Source organism: Leucopleurus acutus (genome assembly GCF_964270905.1).
Source record: "Leucopleurus acutus genome assembly, chromosome: 8".
NCBI lineage: Eukaryota > Metazoa > Chordata > Mammalia > Artiodactyla > Delphinidae > Leucopleurus > Leucopleurus acutus.
In genome coordinates, this window is record NC_139151.1 from 59,349,075 (window position 1) to 59,375,732 (window position 26,658).

General features: G+C 56.2%; 1 protein-coding gene across 1 annotated transcript in view; it reads left to right on the forward strand.

Moving 5' to 3' along the window:
* The first annotated feature begins 7,066 nt into the window (after positions 1-7,066).
* The window catches only part of PDE2A (phosphodiesterase 2A), a 64,815-nt gene continuing 45,223 nt past the window's right edge, over positions 7,067-26,658 (forward strand). Inside the window, exons 1-2 of the mRNA XM_082843855.1 lie at positions 7,067-7,166; positions 18,094-18,155. Coding sequence (XP_082699981.1) covers positions 7,148-7,166; positions 18,094-18,155 — 81 coding nt within the window. The 5' untranslated portion in view covers positions 7,067-7,147. The remainder of the gene's footprint in view (positions 7,167-18,093; positions 18,156-26,658) is intronic.

Sequence of the window (26,658 nt, forward strand, 5' to 3'; positions counted from 1 at the left end):
CGGATTGAGCTCCTTTTGATCAATCAGGACAGGAAACGTGGCCCACTCTGGGCTGCCTCCAGCTTGGAAAGGCGTGAAGACGAGACCACGGTCTCTGCCTTCTGGAGCCTGGGGGGCTGCTGGGGTGGGAGGAGCTGCTCCAGTGTGGCCCTGAAGCCAAAGAGGAAGCCCCCTCCCACCGGGCTCTTCTCAGGAGTTGGCCTGCTACTGGGAGGCGTGGGTTTGCAAGGGACCGGGTTTGGATCGCTGTTCTACTGTTTCTAGCTGTCTCCTTTAGACAAATGACCTCATGTCCCGGGACCTCAGTTTTATGAACTGTAAAGTTGGGCTAATAATATCATGAGAATTAAATAAGAGAATCACCCGGGTGGCCCTGGCACTCAGTAGGTAGTCCCTGACGGCATTGCCCTCCCTGCCCCTTTAAAGTTGTCTAAGATTTAATTAGCAGAGAGGAGAGCGATGGAACCCTAGGCCTGGACAGTAGTATGAGCAAAAGGTGGAGGGTGGAAGGCAAGTGCAGGGCTCACAGGGGCCCTCACCTCACTGGGTATTCACAGAGACGCAGCCCACACACCATCAGGCTCTGAGGGCTGTGGAAACCCTGGAGCTAGAGTCCTGGAGTCCCGGCACTACAGGCAGTTAGAATAATAAAATGTTAGAATCTTGGGCTCCTCCATTCTCAGGACTCCAGGCTCTTGCATTCACAGAATGTACAAAGCACAGACTCTTCTAATAATGGGATTTATAATAGAGGCTCTGATTTTCTTAGATCACAAAGCTCTGGGAGTTCTTGGAACCTGGAAGCCACAGACTGGGGCTCCCTCTATGACAGTGTCTGAGCTGGCAGGGAGTTTTCAGAGCATGGAGCCTCGGGTCCCTGTTGCTTAGAATTTCTTGTGCCTTGGCATTCCTCATGGGCTCAGCGCTGAGCAGTCCTGGTGTGTGTGTGTGTGTGTGTGTGTGTGTGTGTGTGTGTGTGTGTGTGTGTGTGCGCGCGCGCATGTGCGCACGCATGGGGGACTGGGGTCAGTGACCAACTGCAGCCCAAGGCACCTCTGGAGCAGGGCCAGCCCAGGAATAGCTGGGGAAGGAAAGCTGGGCAGCTTGTGGGCTGCAGCTGTCCAGGCAGGGCTGGGTGGGATTCTGGCAGCCACCGTTGGCTGAGGACCTAATCGCCTTCATCCACCCAGCCTGCCCAACAGGGCTCAGGAGGAGGCATCTCCATGGGACACTTGAGGGCTGGGGTTAGAGCAGTCCTGCAAGGTCCTGCAGACTGAAGGGCAAGAGGCCCCGGTGAGGGGAGGAGATGGGGTGTGGGGGGGCTTGAGGGATGAGAGAAAGAGTGCGCTCAGTGAGGGGACGGGGCTCAGTGGCGCCTGCTGAAGGGTTTCTCAGCGCTGCACTCTCTGCACTGCCCCAGACTGCTGGGGATAGTGGTTGGTGTTGCGGAAGCCTGAGCACCTTGAATCTACTTGCCTGCAGAAGCCTGGGGCGGGCTGAGAGCCAAGAGCTCCTTCTCCCACCTCTGCCCAAAGCTGGGAAGGCTGGTGGAGCTGTTGGGAAAGCTGGGATCTGATGCTCCTTTTGCTCAACTTCCTTCCCATTCCCCATGGGAATCATGGCTCGGGATGATCAGGATTTGACAGGACGGTGCTGTGGGAGGAGTTGGCACCAGGCAGAGCCAGCTCCCACGGGAGGGGGTTGGCTGTAAAGAAAGTGAGCTCCCTGTCCCTGGGAGTGTGCAAGCAGAGGCTGGATTGCCAGTCAGGGTGACTTCAGCAAGGGGCTCGGATGGGGGAAGGTGGTCAGGAGGCCTCTTCTCTAGGAAAGGTGGGCTTTGTGTGATTGGCCAAGGTGGCCGCCCCTTCTAGACATCCCTGTGTCTCGTTTAGGGGGTCACCATCTGCCCCCCCCCGTCCCCCACTCCTGCTGTGTGTGCCTGGCCCCGTGCTGGATATGCTGCATACGGACACATGGAGCTGAATCAGACCCAGTCTCTTTTGGGTCTGATGGGGGAGGCACCTAGGGAAACAAATACAGTTGGGCAGGTCCTCCATAAGGAGGCAGATCAGGTTGGAAGGAGGGTTCTACCACCAATTCCTATAGTCCACAGATGTCTTCTGGAGCAATTCCTCTGGGTCAAGCCTTGTTCTAGGTGCTGGGGCCACAGCAATGAGCAAAACGGGAAAAGAGTCCAGTCCCCTGGAGCTGACAGCATAGTGGGGAGGTCGAGTGCCTGGTAAGAGTACAGAAGTGCTGCTGGAGGATTGGTGAGCAGTGAGGGGTGTGGCCAGAAGGCAGAGTGTGGGGCCTGAAAGGATGGTTTGGAGGCGGGGTTAAGGACCAAGAAGGCCAGGACTGGAGCTCCAACTTTATCCTGCGGGCAGTGGGGACCCGTGTGGGTATGGGTGAGGCAGGGTCAGACTTGAGTGAAGAAAAGATTACTCCATCAGGTATGGGCATCGGGGAGAAGGAGACACAGTGGTCCCTGAAGGAGGTACTAGGGCAGGTGCGCCCACTAGTGTTCTATGTGCAGGAGCTCTGTGAGCAGGCGTATAGAGATGTGAGTCTGTGTGTAGGAGTATGTGTGTGTGTGTAGGAGTGATGGGAGTGTGTGTGTGTATCTACGGAAAGACAGTGAGTGTCTGGATGATTGTGTGTGGCCTGCAGCAGCCTTGTGTGACAGAAGGCTCTTGGGGTTTGCAGAGGATAAGGAGCAGATACCAAGGTGTGCATCTTGGCACACCTTGCCAAGCAGATGCAAAGGTGTGCCAAGGCCTGAGTCCCCTGGACCTCAGCCCCGATGTGAGCTGGCAGGTCCTGGACTAGAATCCTCCGGGCTGCCTTTCCCCGCTAGGGTCGTGCAGCTGGCCATCTGCTGCAGACAAGATAAATGTGTATGCAAATAACATGGAAGTGGACGAGACCTGTGGTTGACCCACCCCTCTCCCCTCATCCCTTGAGCCTGAGCTCACGCAGCCTGTGCTCTTTCCCGGTTAGAGCTCCTGCGGGGGCTCTGGGAGCAGGCCCTGCCCACTCAGAGCCCAAATCCACATTGTCCCCAACACCTGCCTGCGGCCAGATCCTTTCTCTGTAAGGGCCACTGCCACATCTGGAGCCAATGCCAGCGGACACACAGAGCTGACTGGGGCTAGTGGCCGTTAGCAGCACCTCTGTTAGTTGTGAATTTGAGTACATGCGGACTCACACATCTGCATCTATGTGCCATACTTGGACTCTTGTGCACACACACAATTGTATACACATACTTACATGTGTGCACACACTCACACCTGGGCACACATACTGTCTGCACACACACACACATGCACATTCCTGTAGATACGCACACATCTGTGTACACACGCACAAGCTCAGCTGTACAATGAAAGCATCACACATCCTTACAAAGATACAAACTTACAAAACTGTACTCCGCCTTCACCCACATCATGGTCACAGACCTGCATGCGGGACCTTACACACATGCACACACCAGGGCTAACTAACGGTGCCTCACAACTGTGCCCTCTCCGGGGCTGTGCCCACTGCGGATGGGCTCTAGCTGGACACAGAACCCGCAGAGATGTCAGCTTCCTCCTGGGCCCTTCTTGGACTGTCCCCGGGCAGGGCCCCTCGGATGGTGGAACCCTCTTTTAGTCCATGGGCTCCACCTCAAGTCATGGAGAGACTGAGACACACACACTGCCTCCTGAGGAGCCCCCACGTCGGGATCTGGCCCTCGCTCACAGTCCTTGGGCCTGGCATGCCCGGGCAGGCCTGCCTGCCCCAGAGAGCTGCCTTCTGCCCCGCTAGGCCTACCTGGACCCTGCCTTCCTCCACCCGAGCCGCTTGAGTTCTCAAAGAGAACCAGGCCAACCTTCACAGGGCCAGAGCCTTGCATGGGGCCACCCAGCATGTCAGGGCAGGGCTCAGGTTTGAACCTGGGCTTCTGGGAGTCCGACCATGGCTAGCAGCAAGAGGATAGATGCGTGTCAGGCACGCAGACAGGCTCCTGGAAGCAGGACACATGGTCATGGAGGATGGGAGCAGATTTGGGGTCTTTGGAGGGCCTGCTGGTGTCACACTCTTACATGGAGAGATGACGAGCATGAAAGTCTGCTCACCAGCCCTGGGTGAGGAAGTGCTTTGTAAGCGCAGTGGTCCAGAGAGGGGTCATTGTTAGGAACGAGGAAGGGCTGGTTCTTGGACAGGGCCTGAGGTTGAATGGCCCAGTAGCCAGGTTGACAGGCTGTCAGCTGAGTCACCTTTTCCTAAAATACCGAGTCTGAGGTAGCTGGGCCACTGGACAGCTTAATGTGACCTGTAAGGTGGGGAGATGAAAAGAGGCGGCTGTGGAGCTGAGCCAGGTACCCCTGAAGCTGGGCTTCCTCATGGCAAAGGCGGGCCGAGGGTTCAGGGGCTGGGAGTGTAGGACCCTCAGTGCATTCTTGGGGACAAAAGGAGAGGTGGGAAAATTAGTTTTTCTCACATGCCTTTCCTCAAGAGGCAGAGAATGAATATAAAGCACAGATTGGAGCCAGATGGCCTGGGTTTGAATTTTGGCTCTACTACTTATTAGTTGTGTGACTGTGGGCAAGTTACTTAGTCTCTCTGTGCCTCAGTTTTCCTTATCTGTAAAATGTGGCTAATAATGGGTCCAACCTTATAGTGTTGTTGAGAAGATGAACTGTGAGTCACAGAGTAAGTGCTCAGCAAATGTTAAAGCCCAAGAGATGCTGGCCGTGCCAGGCCAGGGTTGGCCCTTGACTGTGAGGTCTGAGATGGCCTCTCCTGAAGAACAAACGCCTCTGGCGAGTGGCTGTAACAGATGCCTCCTGGATGCCTTTGTCCCACCCGCATATCCGGAGCCCAAGACTGAGCTGATGACAGATGCTCAGGATTTACCAAGAGATTTGTGCACTGGCCTCAGACTTATAATAGCCCTTACATTGGTCACTCCCTTTACAGAGCAAGAAACTGAGGCCAAAAAAAGAGAAGGGAGGCCTTTTTCTGGGCCAGAACCTTTACATATCTTAGCCCATGTAATGTTTTCTACAGTGTTAGTAAGTAGGACAAATTGCCCCCAATTTGAAGATGCAGTAAAATAAGATGCAGTGCAATTGCCCCCAGACATGACGCTTAGGAAAGATGCAAGAAGGGGGACCCAGAGGGCTGAGGTAGCATCCAGGGAAGGCCTCCTGGAGGAGGTGGGCCTCCGACTGGCCCCTGAAAGGTAAGCAGGCTGATAGGATCTAGAGGACATTAGGGTTGGGGTGGCTGGGTAAAAGCCTGAAGGTGAGAATGAGTCAGTCACGCATCTGAGTAGAGCAGGAAGTATAAATTTAAGGAACGGTGGCAAGAGGGTCAAAGCTGAAAAAACAAGTTGGGGCTAAGTCATAGAGGGTCTGCCGTGTCAGACTGAGGGTTGGGACTTTATTGTGCTGATGGTAGGGAGTCACTAAAGGTGTGTGAGCAGGGGAAGAGGCATTGTTCAGAGTTGGCCCTCAGAAAGAGAGGTGGGAGAACTCTTGGCATGGAGGGCTTCCCCCTGAGCTGTGACACAGCTAGGACTCTGCCCAGCCTGTGTGCCAGGTGCCTGGACTGTGTCCAGGACTGGGCTCAATGACTCAACCTTGAGGAAATCACTCCCCAGGGAGAAAGGGCCCAGATGAATCAGCCCAGTGAGGTGGGGAGCTGGGAAGCTGGAGGGTCACTGAGTCACCCTCCAAGAGGGGTGGCGGGTGAGGGTTAAGGGGAGAATTGCAGAGAGAGGGGACCGCAGTACATGGGAAGGATTCAGGTCAGACCACAGCGAGGGCTGTCAGGGGACTCTGGCTGCCTTCGCACCATTGTGGGGTTGATTCTCCTGGCAGTCTTGTGAAAGAGATGGGAAGACAAAAGCCCAGAAACCAACTGGGGAGGGGATCTGACCAAGGTTATAAAGTAAGTAGCTAGCCGGCAATGGCCAGGAGACACCCAAGAGCACCCTCCAGTCCAGACACGTCCCACCGCCCCAGCCGACCTCATGCCAAGCGGAGGCTAGGAACCGGTTGGGTCCAGGCAGGGAGCTGGCCCGGGTGACCCCTTTCCCCTCCGACACCCGCCCCTCCCGCGCAGATGGCAAATCGGGCCGGGCTGAGCCGCCGCGCTGGGACAGCAGGGGGCGCAGGAGCGTCACGGCTGCAGCGGGCGCCTGAGCACAGAGGCCGCTCTGCGGTGAATTGCGCTTCGGCTCGCAAGTCCCACCGCGGAACTGTGGACTGTGTGGCCCTGGGGCCTGCACCCTCTCTGGCTTGCGGGGACGCCAACGCAGACCTGCCTGCCCAGTGCTGGGGGCCCAGTGCCCCTACCCACAACTTGGGAATGGTGCGCCTGTGTGTGCGCTCGCGTGTTAGCGCGCACGTGTCTCCCTCCCAGATTTGCTACTGCTTCCAGGGCCTGTCAGACTCGGAGCGACCTCTGAAATTTCCTCTGATTTCCTCCCTTTTTCCTGGAAGAAGAGCAAGCCCAGGGCTCCTTGTTTGTGCCAGCGGTCCCTTCCCCTCTATCTATCTCCCCCTCCGGACCGCCCCCCCCCCGCCCCCTCACTGCGCTGGTCTCTGCCGTGGGACTGTAGCCTGGCTCCAGGACTTTATTAAGTAAGTGGTGGGGGGAGAGGATGTGATCAGGAGAGAGGCTCAGAGAGGCGACCCCTGAGAGGTAGGGAAAGGAGTGGCGAAGGGGCAAGAGAAGGGAGCGAAGGCTGAGAGCAGGCTATCAGGCGGGGGATCCTAATAGCGCACAAGCTGGAAGAACCTTGAGAGCAGAGAGATAAGGGAAGTGAGAGCTGGTGGGGGGCTCTGGTGGGGGTGGGAAGATTGGACGAGCTAAGAGGTGCTGTCCGCGGTTGCGGAAGGTGGGCGGGGCCGGGGCGGTCGGGGGGCGGGAAGTGGGCGGTTCGGGGCGGGGCCAGGGCGGACACTCGCGCGGATCAGGCGAAGCCGTCGCGGACGCCCTGGCCAAGCGCAGCGGCCAGGCCGGCGGGCGGGCGGGCGGCTGCGAGCATGGTCCTGGTGCTGCACCACATCCTCATCGCTGTTGTCCAATTCCTCAGGCGGGGCCAGCAGGTCTTCCTCAAGCCGGACGAGCCGCCGCCGCCGCAGCCATGCGCCGACAGCCTGCAGGTAGGGCCCCCCGCCCCTCCCGGCTCTGGGCACGAGGGGAACGGGGTGTTGGGTGAGCGCCAGGCCGGGTTCTCCGCGGAGCGTGCTGTCGCCGGTCCCATGGTCTACCCCGTCCCTGAACCCCTATAGGGTGGGGACCCCAGGGTGGGGACCCCTCCCCTAGCTGAAAATCCCACTTCTGTGCTGGGACTGCAGCCCGTACCCTAGAGACATTGAGTCCTTAGCTCACAGTTCAAAACCTCACGCCAGACTCTGAACCCTTTTCAGATCTGGGACTCCACCCCCAAGCACTGAACTCCCAATCCACAATGGGACCCCTGTCCACACCCAAGAGTTCTGTTTGAGCCTGGAACCCCCTGCCTCCCAGATTAGTGGAGGACCCCTGCCCATAGCCCTGGACCCCCAATATATTTATCAGACTCCAGGCCCACCCAGAACACCTGAACCCCCGACTCTCAACCAGGACCCCCCCTCAGAGCTGGGGCCTCATCTCAAGCCCCTGAACCCCAACTCCACAGACTCATCTATGCCCTCACCCAGATTCCCACTCAAACACCTGGACTTCAGTCCTCACACCAGACCCCACCCAGGGTCCAAATGCCTCTTTCCATTACAGTTTGTCTCTCCTTCTCTGCAGGATCCCCCTCCCACCCTCTTCCTGCTTTCCCTCCTCCCTCCTGTATAGAAGATCCTAGCCTTTTCCTGCTTGTCTCACCCTCTCCTCTTGTCTCTCTCTGGGTATGGTGGCCCCCGTTTCTCCTCTGAGTCTTTCTGGGCATCTTCTCCCTCTGCCCCTCTATTTCTTTCTTGTTTGGTCTCTTTTGTCCACGTGCCCCCCTCTCTCAGTCTGCCCATCACTCCCCCAGTTTCTCTAGGTTTCTGTTTTTGTTCTAGGGCTTTTCCCTGTGGTCATTCTTCCCCTTATATCAGCCTCTACTTTGGGGTGGTGCGGGGACAGGCTCAGAATGCCCCGCCGGTGTCCCCAGGACCTCTTCCCCCTCCCCTGTTGTCAGGCATGGCATGGTGTGGGTGCTGGTGGAAGGGGCTAAACATGGAGCAAGCAGCCCTTGGGCGGTACCGAGGGATTTAAGGTGGGTGGGGATTGTGCAGTGGGGCACTGGGGTTCATAACTTATAAACCCCCTCATCCCTGCTGAACTGGACTTGGGAAGCCGGGGGCTTGGGATGAGGGAGGGGAGGAATAGCCTGCAACCTGGTGTCAGTCACCTGTGGTGGGAGATGTCCAGGGCTGGGCGAGTCTGGGTGGTATGTGTTTGAGTAGGAAGAGCTGGGTTGTGTGTGTTGGGTGTGCCATGTGTGTTGTGTCATGTAGTATTGTGTGTGTCATCAGCGGTGGGATTATTGGGGGGATCTGTGGGAGCTTATGCTGAGTGTGAGGACCGTGAGTGTAATGGCGTTGCATGGCGTGTGCAGCTAGGGAGGCCGAATTGTGAGTGTGGAGTGGTAGGTGTATGTATGACTGTTGTGTGTGTGGGGAACTTATGTGTACATGACTGTGTGTCATCGTGGGGTGGAGTAGTTGTAGGGGCAGCTTACATGGGGGATTGTGTGTGTATTTGTGTGTGTTATGGACTGTTGTGTGTAACCAGGAAGAGCCGCTGGAGGGGTCTGATGAAAGGTTTCATTGGATGTCTTGGTAGAGGGGAGTGGGGGTGGGAGAGCTGTGTCTGAGTGGGTTTGCAGCCTAGGTGACTGGCTTCGAGTCACCGAGTTACATCCTGGAGTTGCTCGGGAAATATATTGAGACCTGTGTGTTGGTGTTTAAGTGTCATGTGTCTGTGTGATGACTGTTTGTACAGCTCTGGGTAGGAAAGTGTACAGCAGCCAGGGTCCAGGGGGCCAAGGCAAGGACTTGTTGACTGTGTGTGTGTGTGTGTGTGTGTGTGTGTGTGTGCGCGCGCGCGCGCATGCCCAAGTACATGTGGGGAGGAGGCAGTGTGCAGGCAGGACTGTCTGTGCTAAGGAGCTGTGTGTGCCCGCAAACATTTGACATTTTGGTGTGACATTAGGTGTGCACATTATCTATGCAGGGAGTGTCTCTATGTCTAGGTGATGTGTGTGTATTGAATTTAATTGGAACTGTGTGTCTGTGCTTGGAGAGGTGAGTGTCGGGTGTGTGAGGTGCGCGTGGGAGGTTGAGTGTGAGTGTGGCGTGAAGTGTGGTTGTGTGAGCTGGATGGCTTTTCGGTGTGACACATGGATTATGTGATCTTCTCTCCCTGTGAGCTGTTTACATGTGAAGGGTATCCAGTTAGCTAGGGTATGTGTGGGGAGAGGGGGGGCTGGAGGGCTGTGGAAGGTGTTGCAGGGGGTGAGGGAGTGGGTGTATAAGGTGTGTGGGGTGAGGAATGAGGTATGTGATGTTCGGGTGTGCAGAATACAGCAGGTGTCCCATAAATGTTTGTGGAGTGATGTGTGTGTGCAGGGAAGACTTGGCTGCCATCCTGTTCTCGCTTCCCTCCCAGTTAGGTCCCCTGAGATGCCCAAGCCAGGCTGCCTCTACCCTTTGCCCTTCATCCCCCTCGCTTTCACCAAGGCCTTTGTCTTGGGTTTCCGGCTGAACAGGCGCTGGACAGGCGGGCGGCGGGCGATGTGGAGGTCCTGGAACCTTTGTTCTTTTCCTCTTAGCCTGTCTCATGTTTTGGGCCGGGATTGGAAGGGGCGGGGAGAGGATGCACGTGTCTCGGGCTCACTGTGTTTACTACCACCTCATGGTTCTCCGCAGAGGGTGGGGGTCCAGGCGCAGGCACTGAGGCCTGGGTGGTATCCCCGGTGGCGCCTCCTCGGCGCAGTAGCAGCTGGGGCTGGGCTGGGAGTTAGGCAAGTTTGCCAACCATGATGTCTTAGTCCCAAGTGTGGCCCACTGCCCTTCCTTCTCATGTCATCTCCGGGGTGCTGGGAAGCCAAGTGCCCCCTTCTGCATGCTGCCCAGTTCTCTTCCCTTCTCTGTGTGGCGCCCAGAGAGGGTCACTGGGCTGGGAGGCAACCAGGAAGAGCTCAATCTATCTCCACTTGTGTTGACCCCATATCTGATGGGGGGATAGTTGCTTTCCTCACAGAAACCTTTTTCTGAAAAACGAAGCCAGATCACATCTTTGGGGACCCTCTAGTCTGATGGACCCAGTAGGAGGATCCAGGTCATACCCTCCAGAGAAAGCTATGGGGAGACCTTAGTGGACAGTCTGCCAACAAGGACTTGAGAGCACGAAAGGCCAGGACTCCTTGTGGTTGGAAGGCACAGAGACCATCAGAGTCAGTCAGGGGAAGGGGCTCGGGGCCAATGCCTCAGCACCACATTCCAGAAGGTTCTCTGAAGTGAGTGGGCTTGAGCTGAGCCTTGAAGGGGGTGTTGGATGGGCAGAGAAATGTGGCCTGAGGCTGAGGAAAATTCTAGCCCAACTGGAAGAAGGGATCTTGAAGGCTGTTGATCATTCCCAAGCAATACTGTCTGGTTTTGGATGGCCATCCCTGGGCCTCCTACCTTCTCAAGCTTTCATGTCACCTTTTCCCATCCTGTTGTCTTTGGGCAGAATCATCATTGTCATCATCTTCGTCATCACCGTTTAGGCAGCTCTTTCCAAATTCCAAGCTCCTTTCACAAATGTCTCCTTTAACAGGAGCTCATTCTGTTGTCTGAAAGCATTTATTGAGCACCTGCTATGCACCAGGCAGGCACAGTGTTAAGTGCTGCAGTCATAGCAGTGACTAAATAGGCCTCATGGGACTCCCATTTTCTGTGTCTAAGAAACCCCATCTTCATGGCCCAGCCACACTGTCAGCCCCTCAGGCCTTGGGCAGACGGCCCTCGCTTCTGTTTCCCGCAGCCTGACATGCACATGATATGCTCCAGGCATGCATCCCATGGTGTTGGGGTCTGGCTCCTGCCAGAATTCGAGCTCTTGAGAGGCTGGGCTGGGTCTGCCCATCCCATGTGTCCTGAGCTAGGTTCAACATAGATGCTTATATTGATCATCAGAGGTCTCTAACCCCCTGTAGGGGTGGCAGCCCCGCTGCCATCTAGGGAAACTGAGGCCCAGAGCAGGGAGATCTTTAGGGAGCCTCCTCTTAAGACCCTCCTTTGACCAGTGTTACCAGAGACCAAGAGTGGCCAGGTGACTTGTCCAGGTTTCACAGCAAGGTGGCAGGGCTGGTCCTAAAATACAGCTCTCCTGGCTGCCAGGCTGGGCTCCGGCCCCAGCACCATGCTGCTCCCTGGCTAGCCTCCGTGCTGCCTGTGGAGGGTAAATGATTATTAATGACCCCCCTGGCAAGGAGACAGGAAATGCTTCCCAACCACAGCTGGGAACCTGCTCCCTGCCAGCCCCAGCCACCCATACCCACCCTGGCCATGGTGTCAGCACTGATGTTAGCTCCACGCTGCCTTGGCCTTCTTTCTTTCCTCTTGCCCATCCGAATCCCACCTCCCTTTCCTTTAAGGTGTAAAGGACAAGAAGGAACAGAGCTTTCTCTTTCACATCTCTGTCTCCAACCTGCTTCATCTCCACCTTCTCCCCTGCCCCAAACCAGCCAGAAGTAGCCCCTCCTCCAGCGAGTCTTCCCCAAATGCACCACCAGCCCCTCCAGTGGCCCTGTCCTTGGCTCTGGTCACTGAATCTCCCTCATTTCAGACTCTGGTCCCACTCTGATGGTTTGCCCTGATGGCCCTAAGGCTGGCTGGGGACTTCCTGTGGCCTGTCCTCAACTTCTGTGTTAGGACTGACATGTGGAGGATCATCCCAAATGCTTCCTCCAGGAAGTCCCCAGCCCAGCCCGGGGACTCTCACTTCCTCTGAGCACCCCAGCACTCCCTGTCCGTGCCACACACTGTGTGCTGCCAGGCCTTAATAGGTGGACAGTTAGTGAGCACCTACTCTGTGCCCGGCAGAGAGGGTAGGTAGAGAGAGCATGGTGGGGGCCTTAAATTTCGGCCACACATTGTGCCAAGTCTGAGCAACAAGGCGTCTGCCTCTTGGCAGGTAGACAGACCCAGGTACCAGGGCCAAGGGTGGACAGGTGATAGGGTGGCGGAGGGGCACAGACAAAGATTGATGCTGGTAGATTGTGTGGGGGGAAGGCAGCAATGGGGAGAAACTTGGGGGCCATGGTGGGACAGAGCAGGGGCCCCGAATTCAGCCCAGAGTGGGAGGGAGGGCAAGTTGGGAAGCTTCCAGGAGGAAACATTTAAAGTGAGAGCTGAGGAATGAGCCAGGAGAAAGTTCTGGACAGAGAGAAGGAGAGAATGGCGAATGTGAAGGCTTGCTGGTGACAGACAGAAGGAGGGAAGCATTCCATGGAGCTGGATGCTGGATAGCCAGGGTGGCTGAGTGATGGGATTGGTGTGTGTGTGTGTGTGTGTGTAGCATAGGAGATGAAGCTAGTGAGGCTGGAAGGGGCCAAATTGTGCAGGACTTTTATGCCATGTCAAGGAATTTGGCCTTTCTTCGGAGGGAACTGCGCACTAGGGGAAGAGATGAAAGCAGTTCAGGGACTGTTCAGACCTGCGTGTTATGAAGCAGCTCCCTGGGCCATGGGGTGGGGAGCACATAGAAGGAGTGAGGCAGGAGGCTGAGGCAGTGTGGTTCCGACATGGGATGATGACACTGAATAGGGAAAAGCCAGATTTGGAGGGGAAGGGACAGAGGGGGCAGAGGTAGAGGAGGGAGCCTGTCAGCTGTAGAGGTGAAGGGAGAGAGAGCGCCACCCTGAGGTATGGGTGGCCACATGAGGGAAGACACGGTTTGAGGTCACATGCCTGGGCCTGGGTCAGGGCCCTCTAAGGGGCAGAAGGTCTCAGAATGGCTTCCCAGGTCAGGAGCTTTGAAGCTAAACGGAAACCAGGGGACCTGGATCCCACTGGGGGCTGCTGCGTCCTTGTCTGTAGCGTGGGGACACGGGATCTGCCCTGGGCGAAGAGCATTCAGAATTCAAAAATTAAAACAATCTGTAAAATATAATACTTAATAAAATTCAAATTCAAAAATGTGTGAGTACATTCCAAAACGAGTTAAAATGTAAATTTATGAAAACGCTAAACATACGTCTGTGATGGTTTAATATCAACGGTAAGCCTTCACTGCTTCCTTCCTCTTTGATCCCAGCTTCCTTGAAGCTGCTGCCTCTGGTGTGGCTGGACCCCCAGGGGGTCCGGGACGTTCTGGTCTCTTGTTCAGGGCACCTCCTCTGGGGAGCCTGCTCTCTGGCTGGTAGCGTCAGGGGGCAGGCATTTTGCTTTTCCTGTCCTCCACCCCGAGGGACTTGACCCCTCGAACTTCACCCATCTATTGTTGCCTTTATTTGAGGGGCCTGAGTACAGACCCAGGGAGGGGGAAAGGTGAGGAAGTTGCAGGAACAAGGGTAAGAGGGCGGAGAGATGCAGGGCCCAGTGGGGGTGGGGTCAGGAGGGAGGAGAAATGAGCAAAGCTAAACGAGCAGCGTCGCCCCAGCTTGAATATCTGTATTTCCGAAAGTAAGAGTGGCGCCATTTCCGCAAGACTGGGTTACTGAGGTCCCATCTTGCAATCTCGGAGCCGGGCATTGCTTGGCTCCTACTGTCCAGTGACCTTGCATAAGGCCACTTTCTGGGCTGCATTTTCTCTCCTGTAAAAGGAGGAAGTTGGGGTGGATGAGCTCTCTGGAGAATCTGGCATTGTCTGTTTGTGGGGTTCCAGCCTTCCATGACCCTCAGCTCCCGGCCAGGGCTGTGTGGATGCGTGGTTGTGTGATTCCGACATTCTGTGACTTTAAGATGCTGAGACTCCAGGAGCCGATGAAGCAGACGTTCTGTGATTCCAGGATTCTAGGATTTGATGATTTGATGATTCAATGATTCTAAATGGGGTTGCTGGGAAGAGCTGCAAACACCTGCCTTGTTAATGTCGATGTTCAGTTATTAAAAACATAGCGAGAAGCAATGGAGACAGCTTGGGGTGGCGGGGTGGCCCCCACCCCCAGGGAGGAAGGGGAGGAGGGGCTGGGTTGGTGTCAGTGGGGAAGGAGACCATCTCAGCCTGGGTTGCACGGATAGTTTCTCCTGCTGCAGCAGAGCTGGTGTGCGTGCGTGTGCAAGAACCACCACTCCCTAAGCTTTCAGGGTAAGGGGTCATTTCCTTCATCCCTCTGCCTCCAGTCTTCAGTCATTTCAGACTATGGCAGAGAGAGGAGTACCCTTTCCTTCCAGCCCCTAAAGCCTCTGGGAGGAATGTCCACAGTGGAGGAAGGAGAGGCCTGCTTACCCCCACCCTCTCCTTCCCTGGCAGCCTCGGCCTGAGGGGGAAAACAGGACATGAACACTTCCTGGACACAGACACGGGACTGCACGAAGCCCTGCCTGTGAGGGCCCAAGTACAAAGGGCCTCCGCCTAGGGCAGAGGCCAGGCAGCCAGAGGGGCAGTGCGGACATCGGCTAGGGACCCATTGGCACCCTTTGAGCGCAGGCCAAGGAGGGAGGACCCTGCTTGTGCCCTGGGGGTGGCTGTGAGAAGTGCTTACGGAAGGGAGGTCCCAGGCCAGGGGGCCTGGAGGGCTGATGACCGATGGGGGCTCCCTTGTAGCACAGGCCTCCCGCCCAGCACAAGGCCAGCTCCTTTGTCCGGCGGCTTGCTGCCTCTTGGACTGTGCACAGTCTCAGACCCACATCAAAGGTGGGGAAAGAACCTCCAGGCAGGAGAGAAGGATCTCAGCCCTCTAGAGAGCCCACCCTGGCTGGCGCCCTCAGAACCCAGTACTGCTGCACAAGACCCAGCCTGCTGGGTTCACAGATCAAGTGATGGAGGCTGGGAGTTGGCCCCGATCCCACAACACAGCAGGGCCTAAAACACGGCTTCCTGATTCCCAGCCCTGGGAGCTCCACTTTGCCTGCAGCTCCCCGCTTTCCCCTGGAACACCTGGAGAGCTGGAGTGGAGGCAGGACTCAGGTCAGGGGGGCAGAGCATTTGTCTGTTACCCACCGTCTTTCTCCTCCCACAGGCCAGGAGGCAGGTGGGGTGGTGACAACTGCTCCCTGTCATGCGCAAGGCTGCATTGTCTACCACGTCCTGTCTTGGCCCTGAGGACAGGGTCCCCAGCAGGGAACCCCTCCCCAGCTCCCTGACCCACGATGGGCCTCTCTGGGGTTCTCCTCTCTTGTCCTCCTGCCATCCCACCCCTCGCTGTCGTCTCTGCTTCCTTTTGAGCTCTCTCCCCATCTCTGTAAGGTTCCATCTCTGGCTGTCTTTGTGTGTCAGTCTCTCCAAAAGATTGTTAGACTTGTGAGGGCTCTAGGAGGTCATCAAGTCCATTCCTTTTATTCTTCAGATGAGAACAGTAGCTCAGAGAGGGGAAGGTCCTGTCCAAAGTTGCACAGTAGGCTGTGGCAGAGCCTGGGTCACGGAAGCACCCTGTCTTGGCATCAGGCATCTAGGGTTTGAGGACTGACTGTCATGACCAACCTGACAGGCTTCTCTCCTCAGCCCTGAGCTGTTCTCCCTTCTTTTCTTTGTCCTCTGATCTGCTGCCTGGCTGACCCCTACCTCAGGCAGACCCTGCCCTTGGGACATAGACCAGAGCTGGGGACTCCATGACTGGGGTGCACACCCATGCACGCATGGACACAAAGACACTTGCAACTACATACAGGTCCCAGGTACAAACCTATACCACGTAGTTAGGAGGCTGTCCTGGAACCTAGTGTTCTCTTCCTGTGAGGTACCACACACCTCCTCCAGGAAGCCCCCCAGGACCTCTCTGCCGAGTCTTCATCCCGCCAGCCCCTTTGTGACAACTGAGTCCTATTGAGCCTAGGTTCCTCCTCTGTGACCCCAAGGGCACGGCTGAGTCTCTCTCTGGTCCTGGAGCCCCTCCTTCAGTGTTCCCTCCTTCTGTCTCAGGAGGGGCTTAGCTTCCTGTGGCTGGGTGGGGAGAGTCCTGAGGTCCCCAGAGGACAGTGGGACAATGGGGAGGCGGTGACAGATGAGACATTGCGTCTTTCCCAAAGTAGGCTCCACCCTACCCTGACCTCCTGGCTGGTGTCTGGGACACAGTCCTGGCCTGTGGACCTCTTAGGACTAGGGTCCTGGTCTGACACGCCGCCCCCTGCCCTTTCAGTGCAGAGGTCAGAGCATCAGAGCCCCTGACCTCCAGCAGCAGCTCTCTAATTGGAAGCTGTGGAGGCCAGGTCCCCATGGTACCAGCAGCATATTAACAGAGTGGTGGAGATTCCTGGGACCTCTGGGAGGGGTGAGCTGCTCTGAGTATGGGGCAGGCAGGAGGGTGGTAAACGCTGAGGCTGGGACAGGATTGTGGAGGCGCTGTGAATGCCTAGCCGAGACCCCACTCATCCTGTCCACCTTCCCTGTTCTTGAAGTGGGTGATGGGGACCCAGAGGGCGTGGGGCAGGAGCCTCTTCAGGGAGTGGTGGAGAGCCTGGGGGGCAGTGAGAATCAAGTGAAACTAGCACTGCTTCTTCTCAAGGGGCAGGGGAAGGGGCTGTCCTGGGGCAATTTGGTGGTGGTGGGTGGACCATTGGAGGCCAGGGTTAAGTAAAGAAGGCTTAGGCTTTCAGACAAAAGGGATGGACCCTGAGGTCAGGCACTTATCTTTGTCCCCGTCATTTCCTCTGCCGGACATGGCTGGGTTAGCGGGGTCATCGCACAGAGGGAAGGAACTGGGCGAGCCAATGCACACGAGGCCCTGCAGTAGATGCAGGCGCATGCGCGACCTTGCCATGCCCTGGGCTGCAGACAGTCCCCCATCAAGGCCCAGCCATGGAGCCACAGTCGCCCTGGGAGATGGTCCCGTGTAGACCATCGTCCCCCATCCCCCCCAGACCCATGCATCCTGGGCGACACTCGAGCCCAGCTGAAGGCACTGCTGAGTAGGGAGACGCCCACAGGACACAGGGACACGTGGGACAACCAGACACCTTGCTACAAGCATCCACACGCTAGGTGCAGCTACTATGGTGCAGCTCCTGTCATCCCTATGGTCACCACTAAGGAAAACCGTAGATTCCAGCAGTCACGGGCAGGTGTCCAGAGCCTGAGTGAGAAGACAGGGGCACCAGGCAGGGAACCCAGAACCTCCCCAGCTCGCTGAGCGCCTGAGGCTATTTCCTAGCAGGGATGGGTGTCTCATCCCCCCTCCCCCTCCCCCTCCCCACCACACGCTTCTGAAGCTGCCAAATCAAATCAGCCCCCGCGCCCGCACCAGGCTGGCATAGCGGCCAGCAGCTGACGGGAATGAAGCCAGGCTCAGAATATCCCGCCGCCTGTGCCTGTCTGATGCCTGGGTATGCTTGTGGATGGGGGTGGGGAGGGACAGCCGGCCCCTGGGCAGTGCCTCCCAGAGCGGCTGGGGTTCCGGATGCCACCCAGGCGGTGGGCTCCTGAGAATGAGGAGCTCCTGAGGCAGTGGCTTCTGTGTGTACCAGCCCTTGAGAAGCCGTGGAGTAGTGCTTATAGGATGCAGGTTGGGTGTCCGATTGGAGCCCAGACTGGGCTGAGGACTCCCACGTATGGTCCCATTCACTTAGGATTCACAGCAACCCAGCTGGGAGCCCAGCCCAGTGACTGTGTGAGCTGGGCACTACAAATCCCATTTTATAGATGGGAAGCTGACGCTTAGAGAGGGGAAGTGAAGGGAGAGAACAGAAGTGGAGGGCACCACAGAAGGAGTAAAAATGCGGTTTTCCACTCCTGAGGAGCCCCAGGCTTAAGGAAAGAGTTTAGCTCTGTTCTCAGAGTTGAGGGACTGAGAATACACCAGAGCCAGAGGCCATGGGAAGTAGGGCGCCATCAGGCAAGGCTCCCTGGAGGAGGCCACCTGTGGGAGACAGGAGACCCCAGGTCTGCTAGGGGCTGGGGGAGGGGCAGCCTGGGGAGAAGGGGAGAAGGCCTGGCAGGCCTCAGCCCCTGGCCTTCTTGTCTCTGCAGCCAGCCGGGACCTCCTTGCACAGGAGCCAGTGCCCCCAGGGAGTAGAGACGGCACACTGCAGGTGAGAGCTCAGCAGAGGGAGGAGTGGGTGGGCTTGGGGGGGTGGGGGCCGCAAGCTGGGGGTCAGTCTGAGCATTGCCCCCACCCCTGGGAGGACTGGGAGGCTGGAGCCGAATCCCAGCCCCACCCCCTCCAGCCTAGGGTCACCCCACACCAAGACCACCTCTCCCACCCTAGAGTTCTCTCCCCCTGAGGATTCGTCCTCCTCCCAAGTCACCTGGGTGTCATGACACCTCCCTTGTCCTCCCCACCCTCACCCAACAATTCCCTCTTGATTCTCTGCCCTAAGTATTTCCTGAACTCCTCTCCTGCTCTCCCTCTGCCTGCCCCAGTCCGGGACTGGTCATCTTTCCCCTGAACAGTCACTGGCTGTCTGCTTCCAGTTGCCCCCATTCTCCATGTGGCTGCCAGAAGGATCTTTCTAGCACACAAACCTGAACTTGTCACTTTCGGCTTAAAATTTTTCCATGCTCCCCCTCCCCCTGCTCCCTCTGCAACCCAGGCACGTTGCAGTCCCCCCTTCATCCGCTCCTGCCTCCCTAGAACCGCTCCTGCTGGCCTCTTCCCCCCCCTCAGCTTCCCAAATCCTTCTGGGCTCAGCTCTAGCCTCCCCTCCTCCAGGAAGCCCTCCCTGCCTCTCATGCTCCCTCCTCTGAGCTCTCCTGCCCTGGCCACCAGCCGCTGGGGCATTCTGCTGTCTGTGCCTTTAGCACCCTGTTTTCTCCACTATGTGACTCTGTGTGTCTTCCCCTCTGAACTGTGAGCATCTTGAGCCCTGCCTGGGATGTGCCTTTTTCATTCCTGGGTCTCCCACCGCCCTCCTAAGGGTACCTGGTGAGGGCTCAGCGAGTGCCTTTCCTTTGAGATGAGGGGTGCCATCCCAGCCCCTGACCATGCCTTTGGGGGGCCTCATAGGAATTGTCAGTGTCCGTGGGGCCTTGAGCAGCAGAAATGGGGTGGGCCGGGGGTGGTGAACGTTGGCACAGAGGAGGGGTGTGTATGAAATCGGACCAAACAGCAAACCTCAGATGAGCCTCCTTTGTGCCCAGGGCCTGGCTGAGAGGAAGGGGAGGCTGTTGCCATATCAGCCCCTCCTCTGGGCCAGGAGCTTTAGACACACTTCCCTGTTTAATCCCCACAACCTCCCTGGGAGGCAGGGGCTGTTATTCGTCTACTTTGGGGAAGCTGAAGCCCAGGGGGTCACACAGTGAGTGAATCGGAGGCAGAGCTGAGAGTGGAGCTGTGTCTCGTGCCCAACCCTTGCTGTCTCCCTGCCCTCGGGTGAGATGGCAGAAGACGCTCACACAGGGCCTGGTGCCTAGTGGGGTCAGCGTGGGCTCACTGCTGGGACACGGAGCCCAGCCCTGAGAGTGCGCCTGCAGCTGGGCGCTGGGGAAGGGGGAGGGAGCAGGGGAACAGGAAAGTCATTATTAATTTATTTATGGTTACGGCATTCCCCATGGGGTGGGGGCTCCCCCCAGAGCTGGGACAGATGGTATTCCTGGGAGCCAGCAGTGTCTCAGCAGCTGCTGCCACCCGCTAGGAAAGACTGGATTTGTCATCCTCCCAGGAAGTGGAGAGGGGAGGGAGCTTTGGAGAAGCTGAGACCATCCTGGGCAATGGGAGCTGGGTCCCAAGGGAAGGAGTAAGGCCCAGGCTTCTTGTTTATGCCTCTGTTCATAGCTTCCTTTCCCTAGACCCTTGGCCATGCTCCCTGCAAATTCAAGTTCTGCCCTTCCTTTCTCCCCCTCCCCATGAGGCATCCCCAGATCATCCCCATTTGCTCCCTCTGCCTTTCCTTGGCCTGGGTCCTGCTGCCTCCTCTCTCATACTGAGGATCTTGGGCTTTGAGCCCCTCAGTTCTTAGCTCCATCCTGCCCCCCAGCCCCACACCCACCACAAAGATGGCAGGGGTCTTCCTGGCCTCTGGGCGGAGTCTGCTTTGTTTCTGGGTTTACTTAGCACCCTTTTCCGAGTACCCAGGCCCACACTCAGCCCTGCTGGGGAGAAACAGGTTGATGCAACATAGAAAGGATAGGACTGGAGAGAATAGGGACCCTAGGGTGTTGCTCAAACTATTGGGACCACTGGAGGGAAAGAGGGAAGAGGGATGGGAGACTGATGAAGAGCCCTCCTGAGGGAGCAGAACCTGGGGAGATGACGGCCTCATCCAGTGGACAGACCATGGGGCCAGATGGGCATGAGTTCAAGTCCCAGCTTCACCACTTCCTAGGTGTGTGACCTTGGGCCAGTCCCTTAACCAACCTGAGCATCAGTTTCCTCACCTGTCAAAGGGGGATAAGAAGCTTCATCATTATTGGACATAATCACTATTATTGGGCAAAGCTGCTTGGAGAAGTTACAAAGACAGTATGTGTGAGGTGCCTGCCTCAGGCCTGGCCCACAGAAGGTCCTTGGAGAGAGTTGGTACCCTCCCTGCTTCCCTCAAGGGTGAGATCCTTGGGGCCAGGTCTAGACAGCTGTGCTCTGTGAGACAGGGTGCACTGCAGGGCTGGGCTGGTGTTCATGGAGGTTCTGTGGGTACAGCACGTTCTCCTGGCACTGGCAGCACGACGGCCACGAGAGCAGGCCTGCCAGGACCCATTCCCACCTAGCGGGCGTCTGTTCAGCACACCGGCTTGGGATGGCCCCCTGGCCCCTGTGCCAGCTGGCCGGCTTGGGAGAGGGGCTCTTCAGGCACAGTCTGCAATCCTCCTTCAGCGCCAGGGCCATTGCTCTCTCTGGATGTCAGGGCTGAGGCAGTTCAAGTAGTAAGCTGAGCACTCTGGGTCCATGCCCTCTCTGTGCTGGCTCTCAGAGCCTAGATGGGGGCTTGGGAGCCCCAGCTGGGGCAGGGGCTGGGGAAGAGGCAGACATGGACAACATTACAGGTATCCACGCTAAGCACCCTAATGCTCTGCCTGGAGTTGGCTCCTCTATTCCTGCCCATGGGGTAAGGAAAGACCACACCCTTGTCATGGCATTGCCAGCCATGCCTGCTGGACCTCCTCATGTCCATCCCTTGTCCCCCAGACATGGCAGTGCTCACTTCCAGGACACCCACTCTTCCTGACCTCCCTGACTTTGTTCGCACTGACCCCTCTCTCTGGAATGCCTTTCCCTTTTTTCTCCACCTACTCCCTTTTCAAGCCTCAGATTAGATGCCACCTCCTCTATGAAGTCCTCTCAGATTGCATTCTCCATCCAGCTCAAGTCAGCCTCTCCTTTATCCTGGGCACTCACAACGCCAAGCTTCCCTGAGCTTACAGTGGGATAACTTGTTACCCCATGTGGTTATATATCCTTTCCCACGTAGTTGTAATGGCTATACATCCTTTCCCACATAGTTATAAACACCTGGCAGGTAGGAACCAAGGCTGAGTCCCCTTTTTCTCTGCTGGGCCCATGTGGTTTTTAGTAGATGCTCAATAAATGATTCCTGATGGAATGAGAATGGCTGTGGGCGGGGGTGGGTGGGTGGGGTGCGGTTGGAGTAGTTCTAAGAAGGGGGCAGTTGCTGTATTGGGTGCAGTCTTGGAGACTTCCTGGAGGAGGCAGCCTTTGAACTTTGAAGGATGGGGAGGGTCAAGGTCCCTGATGAGACCAGAGATCAGCTGGATAGTCAGAGCCATGTGGTTGACTTCTGAGAGGACCTCCTGAGGGCAACAAGGACCAACAAAGGACTGGGACCAAGAACACAGAGGAGCCTGGAACAAGGACTCAGGGCGTGCTGCAGGAGACTGGCTCCATGCTGAGAACCCAGCTCCAAACACCTCTTTGCCCCTGGGTCCTGGTCTGAGGAACGCTTGGTCTCAGAGTCTGGAGTGAGGCTGAGGCCAGCAATGGTGAATAAGTGGGCCCCCGTGGTGGGACAGCCATAGGCAGGGGCAGGAGCCCAGCTGGTCCTGTCTGGTAGGATTGCTATGGGGGTTGGGAAAGGCTTTGTAGGTGAGAGAAGCAGCTTGTGCAAGGGTTTGTGGGAAGAGTGCCCCCAGGTCTCCACAGGAGAAGGCTGACATGTGAGTGGAGCCCTGGTTACTATGCAGGGAGCATTGGGGCGAGCCTGGAAGGGCTGCTGCAGGCAGCACTTTCCAGGCTCATATTTAAAATTCTTAAACGAATGCTCCTAACTGGCAGATGTGCCAGCCTCCTTCTGGATTCCGCACATCAGGAGCAAGTGGCCTCCTTGATGCCCCACAGCCCCGAGGGAGCTGCTGACAACAAGTTGGCCATAGCATCTGGCATCCCTGGGGGCCCGAGGCCCTGCCATCTGTCTGGGCCCACCTGTCGGGCTGCACAGGCCCAGGGTGTGCAGGAACTTGGGCCAGGGAGGCGGTCTCAGCTGCTACCACAGCCTGTTTCTCTGTCTATCTGTCCATCCATCTGTCCACACCCCTGACTGACCAAGGACAAGGCAGAGATGGGCAGATGCAGGTCCTGCCATTAGAGAAGCCTAGTCTGAATGGGGAGGCATCAAGCACCAGGGATTTTCACCCAGAGAAGATGCAGCTGAAGCTGGGCCAGGCTTGTGGGCAGGCCAAAGCCCAGGGAGGTCCCCTTGAGGGCCTGCAGTGGAGGCTCAGAGAGAGGTGGGGACTGACTCAGAGTCACACAGCAGGTCTGGGGCAAGGCTGGGCCAGGTGCTGTGGGCCCCAGGGCTGGACGAGGTTCCTCTGGCTGGCCCCTCCCCTCCCCCCACTCTGCCTGGCCCTTTGCTGTAAACACAGAGAGAACAAGTTCCGTTTCCCGGGAAATATTTATCTTCGGCCGTGTGGGGAGCGTGCGCTGGCCTCCGCCTGTCCTTCCTGCGGGCTGGCCTGGGGCAGGAGGTGAGGGGGCTTGGTGGCCTTGAGGGGCAATCTGGGGGGCTCGAAGGCAGGGCCAGGAAGGGCATGCCCTGAGGCTCCGGCCTGGAGCTGGAGTCTGAATGCTGGTGTGAGAGAGGAGGGAGCAGATGGGAGAGAAACTGGCAGCCTAACCTCACGCCCTCTCACATTCCTATCTTCATCTCTGCCAACCTGTCTCCTCCGGTTCCTGCCTCCAACCCTTGGCTCCTGTCTGCTGCCCCCACCTTGGGATGCCTTTTCTTCCACTTCCTTGTCTGTCCCAGCTCTCAGCTGGCTTCCTCTGGGAAGCCTTCCCTAACTCCCTAACCCCCTAACCCTGTGTCCTCCCCCTTTCACGCCCAGTCCCTCTCCTCTGGCTCCCAGTAGCTTCAGTCTGAGCCCCGCAGACCAGCTAAGGTCTTGTCCCAAGCCACTCAGACAATGCAGACAGCTGCGTCCAGGCTGCCCAAGAGTCCCCCGTCTGGGAAGCACAGGCCTAGGCACTCTGGGAGTGGGGCAGGGCCCAGAGGTCAGCTCCTTTCAGTGACACAGCACAAGCCCAGGTACGCGGGGGATCCAGGTTGATTGAACAGGGGAAAATCCCACGGGCCCAGCGAGGATAGGGGCAGGTAGAGGGGCCCAGGGCTCCTGCCAGCCAGCTGGCTCTGGGGCTTTAGGCTGTGTATCCCAGGCTGGGCCAGGCCTGACTGGGGCCCTGACAACAGGAAATCCTTGAAGGAGCAGGCAGTGGCTGAGCACAACAACAGGAAGCAGCCTTGACATGGGGCAGCAGCTCTGGCGACTGGACCCAGCGGGGCGGGGGGGAGCTTGTGGGACCCAGGGTGATGCTGAGGGTGTCACTGAGACACTGATTGTGGGGCAGCGGGTATTCTGCGGTGTGACACTGAGCTTGTGAAATCATGGGATACTGTGTGAAGAGTGAGTGAGTCACTGCGTGTGACACTGAGTATGTGACACTGAGTGATAGCGAGTGTCTGACACCACTTGTCCAAGACTGTGTGAGACAGTTGGATGTGCCACCAAGTGTGTGACACTGATACTGTGTGATACTGATTTTGTGATGCTGAGTGACCAGGTGTGACACTGAGGGTGTGACACCGTGAGGATGAAATATGTAAACACAGATGAATGACACTGTGCAATAACAGGTGTGGTCCTGAGTTTGGAGCTCAAGTGTCTGACACTGAATGGTCAGTGTGGGCCCCAGGCATATGGTGAGTCTGAGTGTGCGACCAAGGGCGTAACACAGAGTGACATCAAGTGTGTGAAAACCAGGGTGTGATACTGTGTGACCCTGACCCTGACATTGAATGTGTGATGCTGTGTGTAATGGTTGTGACAACGTGAACTGTGAACACACAACCCTGTGTGTGATACTGTCATGGGAAGAGCCCGACGGGTTCAGGCAGGGAAATGACGTGATCCAGTCTATGATTTTGAAAGAGTCTGTACTCTGGCTGCAGAGTGGATGTGGGGGACCTGTTGGAGGGGCCAAGAGGAGACGGGCAGACAGTCGGAGGCTGCTGCAGCCCCCTAGGCAGGAGATGGTGGTGCCTGGGCTAAGGGGTGGGCAGAGTTGGAGAGAAATGGACAAACCTTGGAGATATTCGCAGGTAGAAATGACTGAACTTGCTGATGAATTGGAGGATGAACCAGAAGGAAAAAGGGAGGATGGCTGCCAGGTTTCTGGCTTGAAGAACCAAGGGATGGTTGGTGGAGATGTTACTGGGATGGGTAAAGACTCGGGGAAGGTCAGGGTTCATGGGATGGGGGAGGACAAGGAGGCAGAAACTGACAGACCTGTTTCGGATGTAAGTCAGACATCCAGGTGAAGACATCCAGTGGGCAGCAGAGGCCAGGTTGGGGATATATTTAGGAGTCAGCAGGCAGAGCTGCTTTATTAAACCCTGGACCTTGCTGGGATGACCTAGGGAGAGAGCGTAGTGAGAGAAGAGGTGAGGAATGAGGACTGAGCCCTGAGGTGAAGGGGAGCAGCAAAGAGACAGAGGAGGGGCAGCCAGGGAGGTGGAGGAGACCAGACAGGTGAAGCCAGACGTCACGGGAGGGGAGAGGTTCACCAGGGAGGGAGGCTGCCACGCTGTCAGGTAAGGTGGGATCAGGGAGATTGTGCTGGGCTGGGCCACGTGCTTAAATAAGCCTGGCAAGAACCCTGTTGGCAAGAACCCTGTTGGGGACAGGGTGGGGCCAGAAGCCAGATGGCCTGTGCAGGTGGTAAGTGGAGGTGAAGACAGAGCATAGTCAGCCCTTTGGAGACCTTCCACTGTGAAGGGATGCAGAGGAGAGGCATGGTTGCTGCAAAGATGTGTGAGGTCAAGGGAGAGTACAATTTTTTTTTATCATGGAATATTTTAAACACACAATAGGAGGGAGAAGAATACAATATGCTTGCCATATACCCCTCACCCAAATCTAGCAGTTATTAAGATTTAGACATATTTAGTTCATCTACCCCTCTTTTCTTTTCATTTTCCTTTCTTGAAATACATTATTAAAATTTTTTTTAATTGTGATAAAATGTGCATAATATAAAATTTACCATCTTAACTGTTTTTAAATGTAGGGTTCAGTGGTGTTAAGTACATTCACATTGATGTGCAGCCATTTTCCAGAACATTTTTCACTTTGCAAAACTGAAACTTATACCCATTAAACAATCTCCCCCTCCCCCCAGCCCCAGGTAACCACTCTTCTACTTTCTGTCTCTATGAATCTGACTATCCTAGGTATATCATATTAAGTGGAATCATACAGTATTTGTCTTTTCATGACTGACATTTCATTCAGCATAATGTCCTCAAGGTTCATCCATGCCATGTTATAACATATGTCAGAATTCCCTTCCTCTTTGAGGCTGAATAATATTCTATTGCATGAATAAACCACATTTTGTTTACCAGTTCATCCATTGATGGGCACTTGGGTTGCTTCCACCTTTTGACTTTTATGAATAGTGCTGCTGTGAACATGGGTGTACAAATAGCCCTTTAAGACACTGCTTTCAATTCTTTTAGATATATAACCAGAAGTGGAATTGCTGGGTCATATGGTAACTTAATCTTTAATTTTTGAGGAACCACCATACTATTTTCCACAGCAGCTGTACCATTTTACACTCCCACCAACAGTGTACCAAGTTCCAGTTTCTCCGCATCCTCACCAACACTTTTTTTCTTTTTTCTTTAATTAATTAGTTAATTAATTAATTTATGGCTCCATTGGGTCTTCGTTGCGGTGTGCGGGCTTCTCATTGTGGTGGCTTCTTTTTGTTGCGGAGCACAGGCTCTAGGCCTGCGGGCTTCAGTAGTTGTGGCTCGCAGGCTCAGTAGTTGTGGCTCGCGGGCTCTAGAGTGCAGGCTCAGTAGTGGTAGCGCACGGGCTTCGTTGCTCCGCGGCATGTGGGATCTTCCCAGACCAGGGCTCAAACCCGTGTCGCCTGCATTGGCAGGAGGATTCTTAACCACTGTGCCACCAGGGAAGTCCTTTTTTTTCCTTAATAGCAGCCATCCTAATGAGTGTGAAGTGGTATCTCATTGCGGTTCCTGTTTTTTAAAGTACATTTATTTATTTTTTATTTTTTTATTTTTGGCTGCGTTGGGTCTTCGTTGCTGCACATGGGCTTGCTCTAGTTGCGGTGAA